The sequence below is a fragment of the Corythoichthys intestinalis genome, chromosome 14, assembly GCF_030265065.1.
Source record: "Corythoichthys intestinalis isolate RoL2023-P3 chromosome 14, ASM3026506v1, whole genome shotgun sequence".
NCBI lineage: Eukaryota > Metazoa > Chordata > Actinopteri > Syngnathiformes > Syngnathidae > Corythoichthys > Corythoichthys intestinalis.
This window is the reverse complement of record NC_080408.1, coordinates 2,203,830-2,225,719: the sequence shown is the minus strand read 5'-3', so window position 1 is coordinate 2,225,719 and position 21,890 is coordinate 2,203,830. Positions and strand designations below refer to the sequence as shown.

At 39.0% G+C, this 21,890-nt stretch overlaps 1 protein-coding gene across 1 annotated transcript in view; it reads right to left on the bottom strand.

The window, feature by feature from the left end:
* The window catches only part of si:ch211-207d6.2 (sickle tail protein homolog), a 90,995-nt gene that overhangs the window by 21,409 nt on the left and 47,696 nt on the right, over positions 1 to 21,890 (bottom strand). Inside the window, exons 9-16 of the mRNA XM_057858170.1 lie at positions 21,792 to 21,890; positions 18,921 to 18,946; positions 18,659 to 18,789; positions 16,875 to 17,050; positions 9,936 to 10,072; positions 3,401 to 3,548; positions 3,013 to 3,325; positions 1,508 to 1,660 (exon numbers count right to left, since the gene is read on the bottom strand). Of these exons, the coding sequence (XP_057714153.1) occupies positions 1,508 to 1,660; positions 3,013 to 3,325; positions 3,401 to 3,548; positions 9,936 to 10,072; positions 16,875 to 17,050; positions 18,659 to 18,789; positions 18,921 to 18,946; positions 21,792 to 21,890 (1,183 nt within the window). The remainder of the gene's footprint in view (positions 1 to 1,507; positions 1,661 to 3,012; positions 3,326 to 3,400; positions 3,549 to 9,935; positions 10,073 to 16,874; positions 17,051 to 18,658; positions 18,790 to 18,920; positions 18,947 to 21,791) is intronic.

The window sequence follows — 21,890 nt, the reverse complement described above, 5'->3', positions numbered from 1 at the left end:
ATCTGTTCAAAAGTGAGAACATTTGCCTCATGACACTTAATGACATCCGTCATAAGCATTCATTACTGCTTATGACAGTGTCTTGTCATCATTATGACGGTCTTATGACAGACTTATAACGCCCTGCCAAATAAAGTGTTACTGGTTAATATCCTTTGGTGTATATTTCCCATAATACAGTGAGGACAACTCCGGCTCGTGGTCCAGTGCGGTTATCTATGAACAAATGCCGTTTTCGTTTCAAATTTGCTGGGTGCAGCTAATAGTCAGTTGCGCCTTACAGTCGGAAAATTACGGTATTTTGAAGTAACGCTACTCTAAATTGAGAATTTGTTTGGTTACTCTACCAACTTCTGCATACAGCTAAATAATCAGACATACGGAACAGAATGGAGCCTTAACGGAACTGTAATGTAACCGTAACGTAACCGCAACGTAACCGTAACGCAACATAACCATAAAGTAACGCAACAGCAACGTACCCGTAACGTAACCATAATGTAACCGTAACGTTAAATAAACAGACATATGGAATGGAGCCTTAACGGAATTGTAACGTAACCGCAACGTAAAGTTACATAACCGCAACGCAACTGCAATGTACCCGTAACATAACAGCAACATACCCGTAATGTAACCGTAACGTCCCTGGAACGTAATGTAACCGTAACATACCCGGAACGTAATGTAACCGTAACGTATACCTAACGAAACATCACCATAACGTATACATACCATAACGTAACATAACAATAATGTAATAACGTAACCATAACGTATACTTACCATAACGTAACCGTAACGTAACGTGAACATAACGTATAACCATAGCATAATAACGTAACGTGAACGTAATAACGTAACCATAACGTATACCTACTGTAACGTAACCGTAACGTAATAACGTGAACATAATGTAACCATAACGTAATAACGTAACCATGACGAATATCTACTGTAACGTAACCGTAACGTAATAACATTACCATAACGTATACCTACTGTAACGTAACCGTAACGTAATAACATAAGCATAACGTATACCTACTGTAACGTGAACATAACATAACCATAACGTAATAACGTAACCATAACGTATACCTACTGTAATGTAAACATAACGTAACCATAACGTAATAACGTAACCATAACGTAATAACATAACATATAGTAACCATAACATATAGTAACCACAACATAACATAACATAACATATGTTATGTTAACTGTATGTTATGTTATGGTTACTATATGTTATGTTTACCATAACATAACATATAGTAACCATAACATATGTTATGTTTACTGTAACATAACATAACATAACATAATATATAGTAACCATAACATAACATATGTTATGTTTACTATAACATAAACATAAACATAACATATAGTAACTATAACACAATCTTCTGTAAGTTTCACCTACTGGTGGAGGTAAAATCAATTATAATGTAAGTGTGATTTATGATTTTTTTTTCTTTCCAGCAAGTGTAATGCTCACCAGCACGATGTCTTTCAAAGAGGTTTTGACTTGCTCTGTTGTGTGACTTTCCTGCGTCATTTCTGGCACGCTCGATCTGTGAAGTTCATTGGAGTGTAGAGGAGCAAGTGGCTTCTGCAGGGCAGGGCTGCCCTCTCTGCTGCGAGGACTCACCTTCACAAAAACATCATTTTTTTTACTCCACATCAGGGGTCGCGTTAACCGAATATTTTCCGTCGTTGACCGGTTTTTTAAAACGGTGACGGAAAAAACTGAAGTCCATCTGGCATTTTGACAGGTTACAATTCACACCCCAGACCACAGGGTGGCGAGTGAGCATATTAATTAGCTATTGTCTATCTTGATGCATGACGTCGTTGGCCTTACTCGGAAAAATGTCAAGGCAACTGAGTGTCCGAAGTTTCTTCAAAAAGCCCCAAAACGACGATGGTGTTGATAAAAGAGGTGAAAAACAGGGACTGCACAAGCGGGCACGCAATTCAAGTCCATGCGCACCAGGAGGAAGGTGTAAGACTCCGTTCAGGCCACAGCAGGTGAACTGTTAATTTCATTGTTCCATATGTAGCCTTACCTACTGGGGCCACAGTCAGCTGTTTTTGTCACTGCGGAGAAAAAGTTACATATTCATATGCTTGATGGCACGGTGTGGATTCTGTTAAGCTTGTTCGGACAGAATATTGTAGCGTCACCGGGGTCTGGCGGCGGCACCGTGATTGACACATCAACGCGAGGTTCTTATTGGTACACCCGGTGTGCCAGCGCGTCATCCAATTGGTGGACTAGATTGCCGCCTGTGTATATAGTTGCCGCTTTTTCTTTGGGGGCGGAGTTGTTGTTTTGTTGGTGTTGCTGGCGGTAAGCAGAGTAAAAAGAAGGAGAAAAATACCACGACTTCCGTGTCTCATTTTTCGCCGCCAAGCAAGCATTACAATATTAATTAAAAATGAATGAAAACTAAATGCAATTGAATATGTCATTATTATCATTTTAAAAATTTAAGTGACGGGTAAAAATAGATTATGACCGGATTTTTATGACCCTGTCAGTCAAAATGACAGACAACGAAAAAGTCTAGCGCAACCTCTGCTCCACATACCCCAAATTTACCAAACATAAAGCATCTCGTCATGGTTCAACGGTTCAGATTGTCCATTTTATGTATAGATGTAGAATCAAAGCCGTATATATCACACACTATAGGACAGGTGTTAAAAACAAAACAAAACAAAACAAAAAAACTCCATTTTAGGGTGTGGAATCCAAAACTGATTTCATATCAGTTTTTTAATCAAAATATTGAAATAGAATGAAATATGATTGCAATAGGACTGGCTGCAATTTTGACAAGGAATAGTTATGTGTGTGTTGTAACAACATGGTAAACAAGATCCATTTTAGGTTTCGCACCTGAAAATTAGTTCAAAACCACTGTCAAAACTCAAACAACAGATTTTGCTGACTAATCATTCTGCTTTCAATGACTTGAAATTTCTGAATGATACTACCTTGGCCACAGTTGGTAGGTCTTTTCCATGGGTGGGGTTGAGCGGAGGGCTATGCTGGTGCGCTTGAATCCCGGCGGCCGAAGCCATATTACCTCTGCGCGCCATTGCAGGGGACGCCGAGGCCGAGCGGTTGAGCTCGGGCAAAGTCAAAGAAGTCGACGGAACGGCTTGAGCGCTTTTCCCCAACGATCGGGGCTGCGGTTTCGGCGAAGCGGGGGGACTCCGGCTCGTCGGGGGCTCTCTGTCCGACTCTGAGGCTTTCGGACATTCTGCTTGGGCGCCTCTGGACGGAGGAGTTGATTCTGAAACGCATCTGATAACCACACATATACGGCACACAGTAACGGTTGGATTTTGCGGTATTTAACTTTGAATGTCGAAACGGTACCTGCGGAGAGAGCTCAGCGCTTCGGTCAGGGCTTTGACTCTTTTTAACATACAGTCCATTTTGTGAGGCTCCTCCTTGAGGAATCGAACCGCGTCCACCTCCAGCCGGAGCACTGAGCGCATCTTCACCTGCAGTTCTGGGAACTCGCCTATGGGAAAGCCATCAGGCCAAAGGGTAAGGAAGCTGGACTTTAAAGGTGCTATTTGAAGTTTGTCACTTTTTTTTACTGGAGACTGTCACCTCTGGCCTAAAGCGTAACTGCAGCGTGCGTTAAGTTCGCGCATGCTAGTACGAACAAAAACATAAAGCGACGAGTGTTTGGCCCATCAAATCGCCACCAGAAATGTAAAAACAGCAAATGTGATTCTTTACTTTTAGTAGCAAGTCTTAAGTGGGTTAGGAAAGTGTTTTTCCCAAGCGAAGACTAGGCTTTTTTGAAGGGAATAAAAATGTCAAGGCTCTGTGTACTAATCAGGATCAGCATCGATATAGAGAGCATGCATACCAAAAGTATTTTAAATGAAAACTTTAATTTTCGGACAATAAACCGCTACTTTTTTCCCTTCATTTTGAATCCTACGGCTTATAGTCCAGTGCGGCTTATTTGTTGATTTATATGGGTTAATAGTGAAGGGAAAAGGTACCGTTCTCGCACACACCATATTATTGTTTGCATTAGTCTAACACATTCATCTAACTATAGTTTAGGCAGACTTCACTCAGTGCCCTTGACACAGTTAATCACCTTATCGGCGCTCATGAGGGGGAAAAGGAAAAATGGTACCGTTTCTCGTAGGCACCGTCTAACTGTTTGCATTACTCGAACACACGCAATATAATCAATCAGGGAATAGTATCATTTCTCATACTCACTGTAGGACTGCACTACTCTAACACACCTAATGTAAAATAAATAGCACACCATAGTTTAAAAAACAGAATACATACACAACGCCATCTTATCACAGAAGCCCAAACGTGTGCACCATGAGCAAGATTGACGCACCAACTCTGGCAATCAGTCCTCCCGAACGAAACGAGCAAGGACAAAGACCAGCGCGCTTTGTCCTAAAACAGGTAGTGCCAGCCCGGATAACAAAGTTGATAGCGGGCGCTTGTGACGTCAAGACCAGCGTCGGTCGCTGTGGCAACCACATCCCATCCACGCACGAACCTAAACAGCCCGAAACCGGCCAGAGAGGGATGATCCCAAAGCAACGCCCGGACACACCTTCGGCCGGCCCACAGACTTAAAAAACACTGGACACTGAGATAAGACAGATTTGCTGCTCGGAAACATTTGCTATGTAGCCTTGCTTTGGATTCAGCATTGTTCCCTCCGTTGTCTGTTTTTGCCTTGTTTTTGACCATTGTCGACGAATAAATTGTCAACCTGTTTTCGGTGAGTCTTCTTTAAACTTTTGAAACATGGAGTCAGTACAAAGGGTTAAAATAAGAAGAGAACGCGGGAAGTTTCGCCTTCCCGGTTGGCGCATGCGAGGCAGCATCGGCAGAGTGGCACTTGTTTTGGCTGTCGCTGTTTCCGTGCGGCTTGACTGGGGAGGCGAATTTCAACAATAGGTAATACTTTATTTGGCAGCGGCGTCATAAGACTGCCATAAGACCGTCATAATTATGACATGACATTATCGTGGGCATTAATGAATGCTTATGACAGATCCCGAATGATTCTCACTAACTCCATTTATGTCCAGCTCAGATCTTTTACATCCGTTCAAAAGGGATGATTTGCCGGATGGCACTTAATGGCATCTGTCATAAGCATTCATTAATGCTTATGGCAGTGTCATGCCATAATTATGATGGTCCTTTGGAGCCACTGTCAAATAAAGTGTTACCAAATACCATAACTAGCAATGAATCAAACAACTAGAACAGTAACTGAAGAAGTAATCAGCACAGAAAACGAATTCTGATTTATTTACATCTGTAGCGCTGCAATACATGCTAGGAGGCATGTTGGATGACAACAGTGTTGACAGCAGGTGGCAGCAGAGGTTGAGTGTCTCCCCCAAGAGAACAGTGATGGCCAAATTGAAGCTTCTTAAAGCAGTGATTCATGGTGGTTCATTTGGTCTTATGACAGTCCTATGACGCCGCTGTTAGATAAAGTGTTACCGGATGTGACGGACTTGCCGTTTAACTGTTGTTTTATTTTGGAGAAGCCTCCAGTCAGCTGATCGTCACCTCTGCCAGCTGGCTGCCTCCCCTCCCACTGTGACGTAAGCTGATCGACGCCGGACGGACAGACGACGTCGCCGCCGCTGATTGGCCACCACGAAAAGGCACCAACATTCATATGGCGGAAAACACAGACAAGACTGAAAAAGGAGTTTCTGCTCTTGCACTCCTCTTTAAAAGAAACTGCTGTATTTTAAGCCAAAACAACTGTTGTGTTTGATGGAACAATATGTCTATATGCTGCCATAGCAGATTAATAGCACGTGAAGCCCCGAACAATTTTTAATTTGTTCGTTTTACCCTGAAAACCCCCGTTTACAGACGTCGCGCAACCGCTTTTGTTTCAACCCAGCCATAAAACGAAGGTAATTAATTATATTTATTATTCAAAATGTCTGTCGTTTTTAGCTTTGAATCATTAATTGATGTCTCAAATTTTGTTTTAAAAAAACAACAAAAAAAACGACTTTAACACGAGAAAACCCAGCAGAGGCCGACTTGGCCTTTCCCAAGACAAACACTCCTAATATTCCCTAGCAATGTCCGATTTGGCCTCTCCTCCGTGACGCATGTGATAGTTTGTGTCAGTTCAAGTCAAGCTACATTTATTTAATCACATTTATTTATGTAGTTTGACACTTTTCACACATTTTTTAATTCACTTCTCCTATTCTCCACACATAACAACAGAAAGAATGGCCCAAATGTGTACATTGTTTTGAAGAAGAAAAGCGTTTTACAACTGCAATATGAGTGTAAAGCAGGAATTGTGTCTATAGTTTAGAAGGACTGAATCAGGGGCATGGAGTATGGATTGTGGTCATTGTGTGTCTAGTGGTTGCATTTCCATATGACCGGCTGTTGTCTGTCCGACAACGACTTGCCAATTCAAAAGCACTTGGGTCATTTTTGCCACCTCTGGGTTTTCCGGGGGAGAGGCCATATCGGCCATTGTTTGGGACTAGTAGGAGTACCAGAATTCTCTGGGACTTCTAGTGTTAAAAAATTATTCACTCACATATTTCAAACTTTTAAACAAATTATGTCACAATGAAAAAATATGGCACCTGTAAAAAAGTCACGGATATCTACCTCATAACTATCGCTTAATTGTATTTTTTTTTTTTTTGTTACTGTCGCATTTTCTCCAATATGTTAGATGATAAATAATCGGTTCAAACAAAGAAAAATTGAAAAAAAAAAAAAAAAAAAACGTTTAAAAGGGTAAATATATGAAAAAGTAAATCTCAACGACACCTTGATGTCTGCGATTTCTGCATTGCGATCCTTGTTATATTACCATGTTTCACCCATAAAATCACAAAAAAATCCAGCTGTGGCCATTCACAGCTGTGTCTTGACACTCGGCGATACATGCTACATGGAGTTTTTGGATGGAAACAAGGTAAGTACGTGATAATATCTCGTTAAAGTCATGGCGTCTGTAATTCTGTTCTCGCGTGCTCTCACCTACAGTTAGGGTTTTGCTGTTTAAAAATTTTTTTTTTTTTTTTTTTTAATTGCCCTCCTGTTCAAAACTTTTCTTCCCCCAGAAAATTGAGATTTGAAGCTTTCCAATGATGTATCACACATGCATATCGGACAATTTTCAAAGTTGGCTAAATTGGGGGTCTCTGAGCGGAACTTCAAGTCACATGAGTGTTTTCCGCCATAAACCTTCCGCTGTCAATACTCTGGGAGGTCGCATTTGACAGCATTCGTGCCGCGGTCCTCCTCGCCAGCTGTTTGCTCGCCATTCACTCTCGTGGGCGTTTGATCGCTACTTTGTTACACTCCTGCTTTTTCGGTGAGGTCTTTTGTGTTTATTCGTTATTGGGTCGTTTTTGTTCATAAGAGCACTGAAGCAGTAGGGGTAAGCTACCATTTCTGTTCAACCCGTTTTGTCCTGTTTTGTTTAGAGTAGGAAGCTACGGTAGTGGCTGTCTTTTCTTTATTTCCTTTTTACGATCAGAGTTTAGCTAGCGGGTAGGGTTTAGGTGTAGTTCCTTTTGTCTGTTGTTTTGGCCTGGGCTTACACTGAAGCTGCGCTTCTTCCGCATTTGGTATATGGCGGAAAACACAGACAAAACTGAAAAAGCAGTTTCTGCTCTTGCACGCCTCTTTAAAAGAAACTGCATTATTTTAAGCCAAAACAACTGTTGTGTTAGATAAAACAATATGTCTATATGCTGCCATAGCAGATTTGTGGAGCACTAAGCCTCCGAACTATTTATAATTTGTCCATTTTACCCTGAAAACCCCCGTTTACAGACGTCGCGCAACCGCTTTTGTTTCAACCTAGCCATAAAAAGAAGGTAAGTAATTATATTTATTATTCAAAATGTCTGTCATTTTTAGCTTCAAATCATTAATTGATGTCTAATATTTTAATATATATATATATAAAAAAAAAACGACTTAAAAAAAAATATTCACTTGCATATTTCAAACTTTTAAAAAAATGACGTCACAATGAAAAATTTGGCGTCTGTAAAAAAGTCACAGATATCTACTAGGGTTGTTCCGATCATGTTTTTTTGCTCCCGATCCGATCCCGATCGTTTTAGTTTGAGTATCTGCCGATCCTGATATTTCCCGATCCGATTGCTTTTTTTTTTTGCTCCCGATTCAATTCCAATCATTCCCGATAATTTTTCCCGATCATATACATTTTGGCAATGCATTCAGAAAAAAATGAATAAAACTCGGACGAATATATACAGTCAACATACAGTACATAAGTACTGTATTTGTTTATTATGACAATAAATCCTCAAGATGGCATTTACATTATTAACATTCTTTCTGTGAGAGGGATCCACGGATAGAAAGACTTGTGACTTTGTATATTGTGACTAAATATTGCCATCTAGTATATTTGTTGAGCTTTCAGTAAATGATACTGTAGCCATCTGTTCTGCCCAAATGCATGATGGGAAGTGCACCCATGACTGTGCGTAGTGGTACCAATTGATATATCTTCTCTGCGTTGGGAAATAACAGAGTGTAAAGAAAAAGATCAATTACTACCTTTCTTCCCCACATTGCTTCCCACGATGTTTCTAATCGTAGGGAGAGGGATTGTAAGGCTTTAGCCAATTAAAAAAGGCTCCAAAGGCTGCCAAAATTCACTCTACTCATTTTACGGTGCCTTTTAGCTCTATATATAGGTAAAGCGGCGCCATTACAGATTGAACGCGACAATGCGTGAGTGGGCCGTGCAGCGCATGCATTAATTGCGTGAAATATTTTAACGTGATACATTTTTTAAAAAAACTAATTACCGCCGTTAACGGGATAAATTTGATAACCCTACCTTAAGCCTAAACGAAAGACTCTGGATGAGTATAACATATTATGTCTGTAACGTTAAATACAATTAAAAAAACGATTTATTTAAAAAATATATATATATTAAAAAAAGGCATGTCCGATGTGTTTTTGCCGATTCCGATACTTTGAAAATGACAAGATCGGGACATCTCTAATATCTACCTCATAATTATCGCTTAATTGTATTTTTTTTTGTTACTGTCACATTTTCTCCGATATGTTAGATGATAAATAATTGATCCAAACAAAAAAAGCTGAAGAAAAACGTTTAAAAGGGTAAATATATGAAAAAGAAAATCTCGACCACTCCTTGATGTCTGCGATTTCTGCATCCTTGTTATATCACCATGTTTCACCCATAAAATCCCCCCAAAATACAGCTGTGGCCATTCAGAGCTATGTCTTGACACTTGATGATACATGCTACATGGAGTTTTTGGATCGAAACATGGTATGTACGCGATGATATGTCATTAAAAAATCGTGGCGTCTTTAATTCTGCTGTCGCGTGCTCTCACCTCCAGTTAGGGTTTTGCAGTTTAAAATTATATATTATTTTAACTTCCCACCTGTTCAAAATTTTTCTTCCCCCAGAAAATTGAGATTTTAAGCTTTCTGATGATGTATCACATATGCATATCGGACAATTTTGAAATTTGGTCAAATTGGGGGTCTCAGAGCGGAACTTCAAGTTACTTGAGTGTTTTCCGCCATATATTCATTGCGAGTTTGGTTATTGTAAATAAATTTCTGTCCACTTGTAAACTTGTGTGGCTTATTTTATGTTACGCCCTTCGCGAGCCGTCCTTGGGACGTAACACCGGATAATATCTTTTGGAGTAAATATCTTATAATTTAGTGAAGACAGCTGCAGCTCATAGTCCAGTACGGCTTATCCATGAACAAATGCCGTTTTCGTGTCAAATTTGGTGGGTGGCGGTTTATAGTCAGGTGCGCCTTATAGTGCGAAAATTACGGTACTTGAAATTCCGTTTCGTACCTTTAAGGACGGCCAGAGTCTCCCCGACTCTGCGCAGGTTGACTGCTCCCTCTTCCACATCTCTCAGAGTGATTGGCAACTGACCAGGGAGGGAAACGGGGCCGCTTTGTAAGCGATTGACATACTCCTCCAGTTCACTGAGATGAGAAGACAGAAAGAACAGGAGGATGCATGCTGGCAAATAAGTCACACAGAATTAGATTTATTTTACAGAGTATGTGCGGTGGTATAGTAAATAATCAAAATATACAGTCTACATGAGTGGCGGAACAAATGTTAACAGGGCCCAGGCATAGGCGGAGATTTAGGGGGCGCAGATGGGGCAGTGCCCCTCCGATGGCCGAATGAAGTCATTGCATGTAAAAAAAAAAAAAGTAGCGACTAGAGTTGTTCCGATCATGTTTTTTTGCTCCCGATCCGATCGCGATCGTTTTAGTTTGAGTATCTGCCGATCCCGATATTTCCCAATCCAATTGCTTTTTTTTTTTTTTGCTTCCGATTCAATTCCAATCATTCCCGATAATTTTTCCCGATCATATACATTTTGGCAATGCATTAAGAAAAAAATGAATAAAACTCGGATGAATATACACATTCAACATACAATACATAAGTACTGTATTTGCTTATTATGACAATAAATCCTCAAGATGGCATTTACATTATTAACATTCTTTCTGTGAGAGGGATCCACGGATAGAAAGACTTGTGTTGAGGTAATTATCGAGGGTTGATTGATTAAATATTTGCTTGATTGATTGAATATTTGCTTGTGCTCATATATACCATAAATAATACATATTGCCATATTTTTCTCTTATTGATATAACCAGTAAATGATTATTACTTGCTATACTAGTTGTAGTATAATGTTTAAGTGTTACAAAAAGTAAAGAGGGTCGGGATGACAACTGCCTTGCTTCATGGCCGCATCATTGCGTAACTAGACCTTCCGAGACATCTTCAGCACCTGGCGTCTGGACTTTCGTCTAGACCTTCGAGGACAATTTTCCATTCGAGGACATCTTCCATGGCCGCAGCGTTGCATAACTGAAGTGTCTGGGTCATTTTGACCGTTGTTTACATGTGCCTTTGCTTACACACGTGTACTTAGTTAGTTCCACCTACATGCTCACACATAGCCAATCAAAATCACATGGGTGTCTCCAGCTTGCTCCCCCCTCCCTCAGGGCGGCACCCTTCTGTGTTAGGACAAACCCCTAAATAAAAATACCAAGGAGGGTTTTTCCTTAGATCAATTTTGGTGACCATACAGCGTAATCTAGCATTCCTCTGTCTAGTCACTCTTTTGCTCTCCTTGGCCAAGAAAACTGAGTGTCTTCTCTCCTTATTTTTGGGTAATTTTACAAATGTCTACCTAAGGGTCTATTTTTGAACTTGACAACTTGTAATTCTTAAAGGGTAAATGTGACTTTGTATATTGTGACTAAATAATGCCATCTAGTGTATTTGTTGAGCTGTCAGTAAATTATACTGTAGCCATGCCCAAATGCATGATGGGAAGTGCAACTGTGCATAGTGCTACCAATTGATATATCTTCTCTGCGTTGGGAAATAACATGGGGTGTTAAGAAAAAGATCAATTACTACCTTGCTTCCCCACATTGCTTCCCACGATATTTCTAATCGTAGGGAGGGGGATTGTAAGGCTTTAGCCAATTAAAAAACGGTTCCAAAAACTGCCAAAATTTACTCTCCTTATTTTATGCTGCCTTTTAGCTCTCTATATAAGTAAAACGGCGCCATTACAGATTGAGCGCGACAATGCGTGAGTGGGTCGTGCAGCGCATGCATTAATTGCGTTAAATATTTTAACGTGATACATTTTTAGAAAAATTAATTACCGCCGTTATCGGGATAAATTTGATAACCCTACCTTAAGCCTAAACTAAAGACTGGATGAGTGTAACATATTATGTCTGTAACGTTAAATACAATTAGAAAACGATTTAATCAAAAAAATTTAGGGCAGTCAAAAGATTAAAATTTTTAATCCAGTCAATTACAGCTTAAAAATTAATTAATCGTAATTAATCGCAATTAATTGCAATTCAAACCATCTATAAAATATGCCATATTTTTCTGTAAATTATATATATATTCTGTAAAATAAATTGTTGGAATGGAAAGATAAGACACAAGATGGATATATACATTTAACATACGGTACATAAGGACTGTAGTGGGCATTTCACTCTACTGTCATTTAAATCTGTCTATGCTGTCCTCACTCCGAAGCGTCTACTTTTTCCAAAGCTAGACAGCTAGTGAACGACGCCTTAATAATCAGACTTCTTCCTTTTTCATCTGATTTATTAATAAAATAGCCTCAAACCATTGTCCTCTTTAGACCGTCGTAAAACTACAAAAAAAAAAGTACACAAGCATTGCATTAGCAACAACATTAGCTTAGCACGCTATACAGGTTCAGTAAACATAAACAAAAAGCGTCTCATACAAAAAATATAACATTTCGCTTACTAACATAATATGTACATTCTTTACAACAACCATACTTACGGACAAATCTTGTCCAAGGATAATATAAGCACAACATTACAACGTAGGCGTCAGCCCGAGACGTCGTGCAGCCATATTACATACTGAACTGGAAAGAAAACAATAAACCATGTCGCAAAGCGACCACAAGAGTTCGCTGTTAGACAGCACAAAAAGCCTTGCTGTAAAACTTACCAAAAGGCAGAATACTGTGAGCGGGACATGTGCGTCGATTGTGTCAAATATTTTAACGTGATTAATTAAAAAAAATTAATTACCGCGCGTTAATGCGATAATTTTGACAGTCCTACAAAAAAAAAAAAAAAAAAGTTTTAAAAAGGCATGTCCGATGTTTTTTTGCCGATTCCGATACTTTGAAAATGACGTGATCGGACCCGATCGATCGGGACATCTCTAGTAGCGACTCTAGTGCAGCCCAAAGTAGCGGCTTAAGAGTAGCGTTTCTTCTTCATAAATCTACTCAAGAAAAAGTAAAAGTATGACGTGGTAAAATTACTCTCATAAGTACATTTTTCTCAGAAAGTTACTGAAGTAAATGTAACATGTTACTACCCACCTCTGATGATGAGTATTAGATCAGGGGTCCCCATCTGCCGGGCCGCGGACCAGTACCGGTCCGTGGCGCATTTGCTACCAGGCCGCACAGAAAAAAATAATTTAATAACGACCGCATTCTGGCCGAATTAACCCTGTGCCCTTGCTTAACACAGCAATATCTCTGTCTACTCTAGATATAATACTATGGGATAGATTAGAATGTCGTCATAGAAATCCATTGATTGGACAGCTAGCAGTACATCTTGTTTGTCTATATAATATATCTATGTGCGCTTGTCCTCGATAATAACGTATTACTAGGCCGCGGGCGCAGCACGTTTGTTCCCGGAAATAATTAGCCCCTACACGAGCGAAGATGACTGGAAAACAGACGTCTTAATTTTTACGGCGAAAAGGGCACCTGACGAGCCTACAACCTCGAAGACCCACAAACTGCGAAGGAGTGGATTCATGACCCGTTTGTGAATAAACCGAGTGATTCGAGCATGTCTGTGCAACAGGAGGATCAACTTATAGAGATCGCAAATGACGGCGACCTTATTATATATTTATACATACATACATATATTTCTCTTTCTATTCCTGTTGTGCTTATCTCCATTGCTCATTTCAATTATTATTAGTAGTTTTTGTTTTATTCTATTTATTTATTTTTATTCTATTTGTTATTAAATGCGATTTTTATGTATAATTTTATTTCCGATTTTGATTGTCTTGGTTTTTACGTTGTATTGATTTAAATGTGATTTTTATGATCTATGTGATGTAAAGCACTTTGAATTGCCTTGTGTTGAATTGTGCTATATAAATAAATTTGCCTTGCCTTGTTGGGGTGGCGTGGCTCAGTGGTAGAGTAGTTTTCCCTAAAACCAGAGGTTGTGGGTTCGATTCTCCGCCCTGATGAACTCGTCTAAGTGTCCTTGAGCAAGATACTGAACCCCACATTGCTCCTGGTGCTGCGTCACCAGTAGGTGGATGGCGAGATAGTGTAAAGCGCTTTGAGCGCCTTGAAAGGTGGAAAAGCGCTATATAAGTATAACACCATTTGCCTTGCCTTGCCTATTAAACGTACATTTGAGACAACAACTCTACCGAGTTTCTGGATTAAAGTCATTCCGGAATATCCTGACATCGCTACGAGAGCATTGAAAACCTTGTTACAATTTCCAACATCGTATCTTTGTGAAGCGGGCTTCGAAGTCAATAATGGTGAGAGCGGTATGTAGTTGTTTTGTGCGGCTAACATGGCAGGATGTATCTGAGGAGAACTTTTCTACAAGTCCTTCCATGATCAAACGTAAGTTAATATTCCTTTCTTTCAAGAACGTTTGTAGTGTTTACTTTGGAATCGCTGCATTTGCGCATTTCGCGGCTATGTTTAACGTTACGCGAATGCACAGAACCGCATCGTTGCAATTTTTGATGGGTTGCAAAATTTGTCAGAACACCAGTCTGTAAAAAAAGACCCAAATAACACCGGTCCATGGTGCAAAAAAGGTTGGGGATCCCTGTATTAGATGAACAAAGTCATCTTCACAGATTTTTTTTTGCTTTTGTTTTTAACTTTGTGAGCTGTTGTCATATCACAGTTGACTTTCTATTGTCCCGACTCTTCCATGAACAATATGCTTCATCCAATTTTCTTTCTGCCAGGGGCGTTCGGACATCGTGTCCCGTTTGCCACCCGAGATGAGCTTCAACTGTAGTCTGATAGCATTGGACAGCCAGTCTGTGTGGGTGTAGGAATTTATAAAAGGCCACTCAAAGAGAAAAAGCTGTACTAGGATCTCCATCTACAGTGCCCTCCATAATTTTTGGCACCCCTGAAAAAGATGTGTTTTTTAGCTTCTAATATATATTTTTTTTAATTCAAATAATCTGGGACTTTAATGGAAAAAAAAAAGAAAAATCCAACCTCCAATACAAGTGCATTCATTCAGTGGGGAAAAAATCCCACATAAAGAAATAATTATTTGACATTTAATAATGTGTCTCACAATTATTAGCACCGCTGGTGTTAATACTTTGTACAACCCCCTCTTTGCCAACAAAACAGTACATAATCTTCTCCTATAATGTTTCACAAGCTTGATTTTGTTTTCTGGTGAACCATTTCTGTGTAGATTTGGCCATATGTTTAAGGTCATTGTCTTGCTGAAAGACCCAGTGACGACCCATCTTCAGCTTTCGGCAGAGGGCAACAGATTTTGATTTAAAATGTCCTGATATTTCAAAGCATTCATGATGCCATGCACCCTAACAAGGTTCCCAGGGCCTTTGGAAGCAAAACAGCCCCACAGCATCACTGACCCACCCCCATACTTCACAGTGGGTATGAGGTGCTTTTCAGCATGCGCATCTTTCGTGGAACGCCAGACCCACTTAGAGTGTTTGTTGCCAAAAAGCTCAATCTTGGTCTCATCTGACCAAAGCACATGGTCCCAGTTGAAGCCTCAATACCGCTTGGCGAACTCCAGACGTTTGCGTTTATGATTGTGAGTCAGGAAAGGTTTTCTCTGTGCATGCCTCCCAAACAGCTTGTTGGCGTGTAGACAGACCCTCAAACCCACTGTGAAGTATGGGGGTGGGTCAGAGATACTGTGGGGCTGTTTCGCTTCCAAAGGCCCTGGGAACCTTGTTAGGGTGCATGGCATCATGAATGCTTTGAAATACCAGGACATTTTAAATCAAAACCTGTTGCCCTCTGCCCGAAAGCTGAAGATGGGTCGTCACTGGGTCTTTCAGCAAGACAATGACCCTAAACATATGGCCAAATCTACACAGATATGGTTCACCGGACACAAAATCAAGCTCCTCCCATGGCCATCTCAGTCCCCAGACCTTGTTTTGTTGGCAAAAGGGGGTTGTACAAAGTATTAACACCAGGGGTGCCAATAATTTTGACACGCGTTATTTGATGTCAAATAATTATTTCTTTATGTGGAATTTTTTGCCCACTGAATGAATGCACTAATATTGAAGGTTGGATTTTTCTCTTTTGTTCCATTAAGGTCCCATATTATTTGAATTAAAAAGAATATATATTAGAAGCTAAAAAACACATCTTTTTCAGGGGTGCCAATAATTATGGAGGGCACTGTATGTGTTCAATTTTGAGGGATTTTTTATCACCATTTATTTTTGATATTTTGAGGGCTGTCAAAATTATCGCGTTAACGGCCGGTAATTAATTTTTAAAATTAATCAAGTTAAAATATTTGACGCAATTAACGCTCATGCCCCGCTCAGACAGATTTAAATGACAGTACAGTGCAATGCCCACTTGTTAATTGTGTTTTATGGAGTTTTGCTGCCCTCTGCTGGTGCTTGGGTGCGACTGACTTTATAGTCTTCAGGACCCATGAGCATTGTGTGAGTAATTATTGACATCAACAATGGCGCGCTACTAGTTTATTTTTTTGACTGAAAATTTTACAAATTTTATCAAAACGAAAACATTAACAGGGGTTTTAATATAAAATTTCTATAACTTGTACTAACATTTATCTTTTAAGAACTACAAGTCTTTCCATCCATGGATCGCTTTAACAGAATGTTAACATATTAACAGTAGAGTGAAATGCCCACTACAGTCTTTATGTACCATATGTTGAATGTATATATCCATCTTGTGTCTTATCTTTCCATTCCAACAATAATTTACAGAAAAATATGGCATATTTTATAGATGGTTTGAATTGCGATTAATTACAATTAATTAATTTTTAAGCTGTAATGAACTCGATTAAAAATTTTAATCGTTTGACAGCCCTAATTTTTGATACAGATCACAATTAGTCATTGAAGTTAGGTTGGCGTCATTGATTTATAAGAAATCACCTGAGCTGTTTGAGTATTTGTTCCTCTGTCGCCAGATAGTGAATCCTCTCTTCCTCCAACTCAGCTCTTCGCCCGCACGTCCTCTCCTCGGATTGAGTCAGGCGATCGCACATCAATAACACCAGCTCCTGGCTGGCCATGTGCAACATGGAACTCATGGTTTGTTGGTGGGATAACTGTAAGACAACAGTAACGGGTGAATTGTTAAATGGAGCTTCGAGATCATAAAAAATAGGGCTGGGCATGATGGCCTGAAAATTACGGTAATAACTAGGGTTATTCCGATCGTGTTTTTTTGCTCCCGATCCGATCCGGATCGTTTTAGTACGAGTATCTGCTGATCCCGATATTTCCCGATCCGATCGCTTTTTTTTGCTCCCGATTTGATTCCAATCATTCCCGATAATTTTTCCCGATCATATACATTTTGGCAATGCATTAAGAAAAAAATGACTAAAACTCAGACGAATATATACATTCAACATACAGTATATAAGTACTGTATTTGTTTATTATGACAATAAATCCTCAAGATGACATTTACATTATTACCATTCTTTCTGTGAGAGGGATTCACGGATAGAAAGACTTGTGACTTTGTATATTGTGACTAAATATTGGCATCTAGTGTATTTGTTGAGCTTTCAGTAAATGATACTGCAGCCATTCAACCTAAATGCATGATGGGAAGTGGAACCATGACTGTGTGTAGTGCTACCAAGTCATATATCTTCTCTGCGTTGGGAAATAACATAAGGTGTTAAGAAAAAGATCAATTGCTACCTTGCTTCCCCACATTGCCTCCCATGATATTTCTAATCGCAAGTAGAGGAAATGTAAGACTTAAGCCAATTTAAAAAAGGCTCCAAAGGCTGCCAAAATTCACTCTACTCATTTTACGCTGCCTTTTATCTCTCTAAATGGGTAAAACGGTGCCATTACAGATTGTGCGCGACAATGCGTGAGTGGGTCGTGCAACGCATGCATTAATTGCATTCAATATTTAACGTGATACATTTAAAAAAAATAAATTACCGCTGTTATCGGGATAAATTTGATAACCCTACTTTAAGCCAAAACTAAAGACTCTGGATGAGTGTAACATATTATGTCTGTAACGTTAAATACAATTAGAAAACGATTTAATTAAAAAATATATATATTAAAAAAAGGCATGGCCGATATTTTTTTGCCGATTCCGATACTTTGAAAATGACGTGATCGGACCCGGTCGATCGGGATGCTGATCGACATCTCTATTCAGAACATTAAATGACCTCCAAACATAACAAAGGTTACTATGTTTTTTGTTTTTTTTGTGTGAAAAAAATGAAAAAAAAAGAAAGGTAACACCAGTTACTTTGCCAAGTAACTTTTTACTACTGCGTGTGTATTTCAGTAGTCAGTCACTAAACTAGCCAAAGAGCTAAGAGGCATTTTAACAGTCGAACATTTTTACATTTTAAGTGTTTATTTCATTTTCTTAAAAGCAAAATAAAGGCAGTTTAAAAAAAAAAATGCAAAAAGCAAACCGAAAACCGTGATCCCAAAACCGAGGTTCAAACCGAACCGTGGGCTAACTGAACCGTTGCACCCCTAATACCTATTCAAATTTATGGCCTGTTTTGTCGTGGGACACTCTGTATAAAAACAAAAACATGGCTTGAAATAAAAAACAGTTTTGTACTTGGTTTAATGAACAGTGTGCTTTCGGTCGTAAACCACAGGCATGAAAATGGGTGTTTATCGCCTTGTTCAATCACTATGGAAAAGAAGGAAGATACCTGTAAGTTTCGAAGTTGATTTAATTGCTGTCGTAGTTCAGACACGTTGTTCTTAACGTGTGCCAAGCACTGCTGAAGCTCGCAATCAGTCATGTCTGTTACGCCACTGGTCACCGAAGGCTCAGGCAGAACTGGAAAACACATTTAAAATACTGGCTTGTACATTAAAATGTAGTCATTATTAACAAGCTGTATTTGAATTGTACGGTTATTGTACCATGACGTTCTTATTGTATGTTAAAAAAAAACAACAAAAACTTACCAGGATGACTTTTCCCAGCGCTTTCACTGCAAAAAGACATATTTTTAATTGATTTAAAGACTTAGTATAGTATTATATATACATATTACTGTATATACACACTCACACTATATATATATATTAGGGCTGTCAAAATTATCGCGTTAACGAGCGGTAATTAATTTTTTAAATTAATCCTGTTAAAATATTTGACGCAATTAACGCACATATGCCCCGCTCAAACAGATTAAAATGACAGCACAGTGAAAGGTACTGGTTGTGTTTTTCCGAGTTTTGCCGCCCTCTGCTGGGGCTTGGGTGCGACTGATTTTATAGGCTTCAGCACCCATGAGCATTGTGTATGTCATTATTGACATCAACAATGGCGGGCTACTAGTTTATTTTTTGATTGAAAAGTTTACAAATGTTATTAAAACGAAAGCATGAAGAGGGGTTTTAATATAAAATTTCTATAACTTGTACTAACATTTATCTTTTAAGAACTACAAGTCTTTCTATCCATGGATCGCTTTAACAGAATGTTAATAATAATAATAATTTCTTTTCTTCTGTCCCCCCATAATCCCTTCCTGTTCGCTGCTTTGTCATAATAAAAAGGTATTTTGAATCATCACAATGGGAGTATGTCAGACTCTCAATGTGAAACATTAAAACTGTTCAGAATCCGGGCACTTAGACTTCCATTCTCTGTGTCAAACAGCTGAACAGGACAGGTTTAAAAAAAAAAAAAAAAAAAAAAAAAAAAAAAAGAATGTTAATAATGGTAATGCTATCTTGTTGATTTATTGTTATAATAAAGAAATACAGTACTTATGTACCGTATGTTGAATGTATATATCCATCTTGTGTCTTATCTTTCCATTCCAACAATTATTTACAGAAAAATATGGCATATTTTATAGATGGTTTGAATTACGATTAATTACGATTACTTAATTTTTAAGCTGTAATTAACTCAATTAAACATTTTATTCGTTTGACACCCCTAATATATATATATATATATATATATATATATATATATATATATATATATATATATATATATATATATATATATATATATATATATATATATATATATATATATACATACATACCCAGAGTGTTTGTTGCCAAAAAGCTCAATCCTGGTCTCATCTGACCAAAGCACACAGTTCCAGTTGAAGCCGGGGGCCGTGTGTATTTTTGTGTGAGACCAAGAATCTTGGTCACACACAAAGCACACGGTTCCAGCCGAAGTGGGTCTGGTGTGCCACGAAAGATACGCATGCTGAAAAGCGCCTCATACCCACTGTGAAGTATGGGGGTGGGTCAGTGATGCTGTGGGGCTGTTTGGCTTCCAAAGGCCCTGGGAACCTTGTTAGGGTGCATGGCATCATGAATGCTTTGAAACACCAGGACATTTGAATTTAAAAATCTGTTGCCCTCTGCCCGAAAGCTGAAGATGGGTCATCACTGGGTCTTTCAGCAAGACAATGACCAGTGTTGGGAAAGTTCATTTTCTACATGAACTAGTTCAAATTGCAGTTCACAAATTTTAAAATGAACTGTTCAGTTCATAGTTCATAATTCAAAATTTTGAACTAAAGTTCATGGTTCCAAAAATGAACTTTTGTAGTTCAGTTCTTTTTGTTCGCCAAAAATTTTTGCAAACTATTATTTACTGTATTTATTTCCAAAGCTTATAGAAAATAATCACAGTTCATTTCCTACCTGAATATTTGACCACCGATGCTGAAGAGTCTCCCACAATATACTGCAGAACTAGATTGTCTAGCTGCGGCTGGGAGAGACAGAAAACGGGGCCGCTCTGGTATGCTGTTAGCGGTATTTGGGTGGTAGAGGTACTGCTCTGGCCAACCGTTGCTGTCTCTTTATTTAATCGCACATGCTCGCAGTCGCAGATCCCTAGCAAGGCTTGTCGCATGCTTTATTTCGATGTGCCGTTTAAGGTTGGCTAAAGACGTTACCGACGTACGGACGGTCTTCTTATATTTTTGCCATCCGGGTCGGTACTGACTTTTTCGTAAAACTCTTTTAAATGCTGGTACTGTGTAGAAAGTTGCTCTGAGCGGGCCAGGTTTCGAGAGCTGCCAGCTTCTGTGTCCATGCTGCTCTTGTTATGATGACGTATTTGCTTAAACAATACGGCCGTGACAGGCAGCTTGGGTTGCCATGTTGGATAATGTTCCGCTATTAAGGTAAAAAATTTTATTGTGTGTTTTTAGCCTATGGCCTTATATGCAGTTTTGTCGGTAAGGCTCTACATGTGATGAACTCATGAACGAAGTTATGAGCACCGCTCACAACCGCTAGAATGAGCGCGTTCACAGTAACGTTCATGAGACAGAAATATGATGCGTTCAATTCACGTTCGCCCAAAATATGAACGTGTTCATGAACGATCGTTCATTGAACGCGTTCATGCACAACACTGACAATGACCCTAAACATATGGCTAAATCTACACAGAAATGGTTCACCAGACACAAAATCAAGCTCCTCCCATGGCCGTCTCAGTCCCCAGACCTTGTTTTGTTGGCAAAAGGGGGTTGTACAAAGTATTAACACCAGGGGTGCTAATAATTGTGACACAAATTATTTGATGTCAAATATTTTTTTCTTTATGTGGGATTTTTTCCCCAATGAATGAATGCACTTGTATTGAAGGTTGGATTTTTCTCTTTTTTTCCATTAAGGTCCCATTTTATTTGAAAAAAAAAAATATATATATATATATATATATATTTGAAGCTAAAAAACACATATTTTTCAGGGGTGCCAATAATTATGGAGGGCACTGTATATATACGTATAACTATTATACATATTTTATAATTATATAATTTTAAGACAGTATATACAAACCTGACAAGGCCTTTTGACAAATCGCCTCCCACCGACAATGCATGGTGAACCAGCCCTGCAAGACTGGCTATTTGCTCCTCCATTGCTTTCATTCGCTCA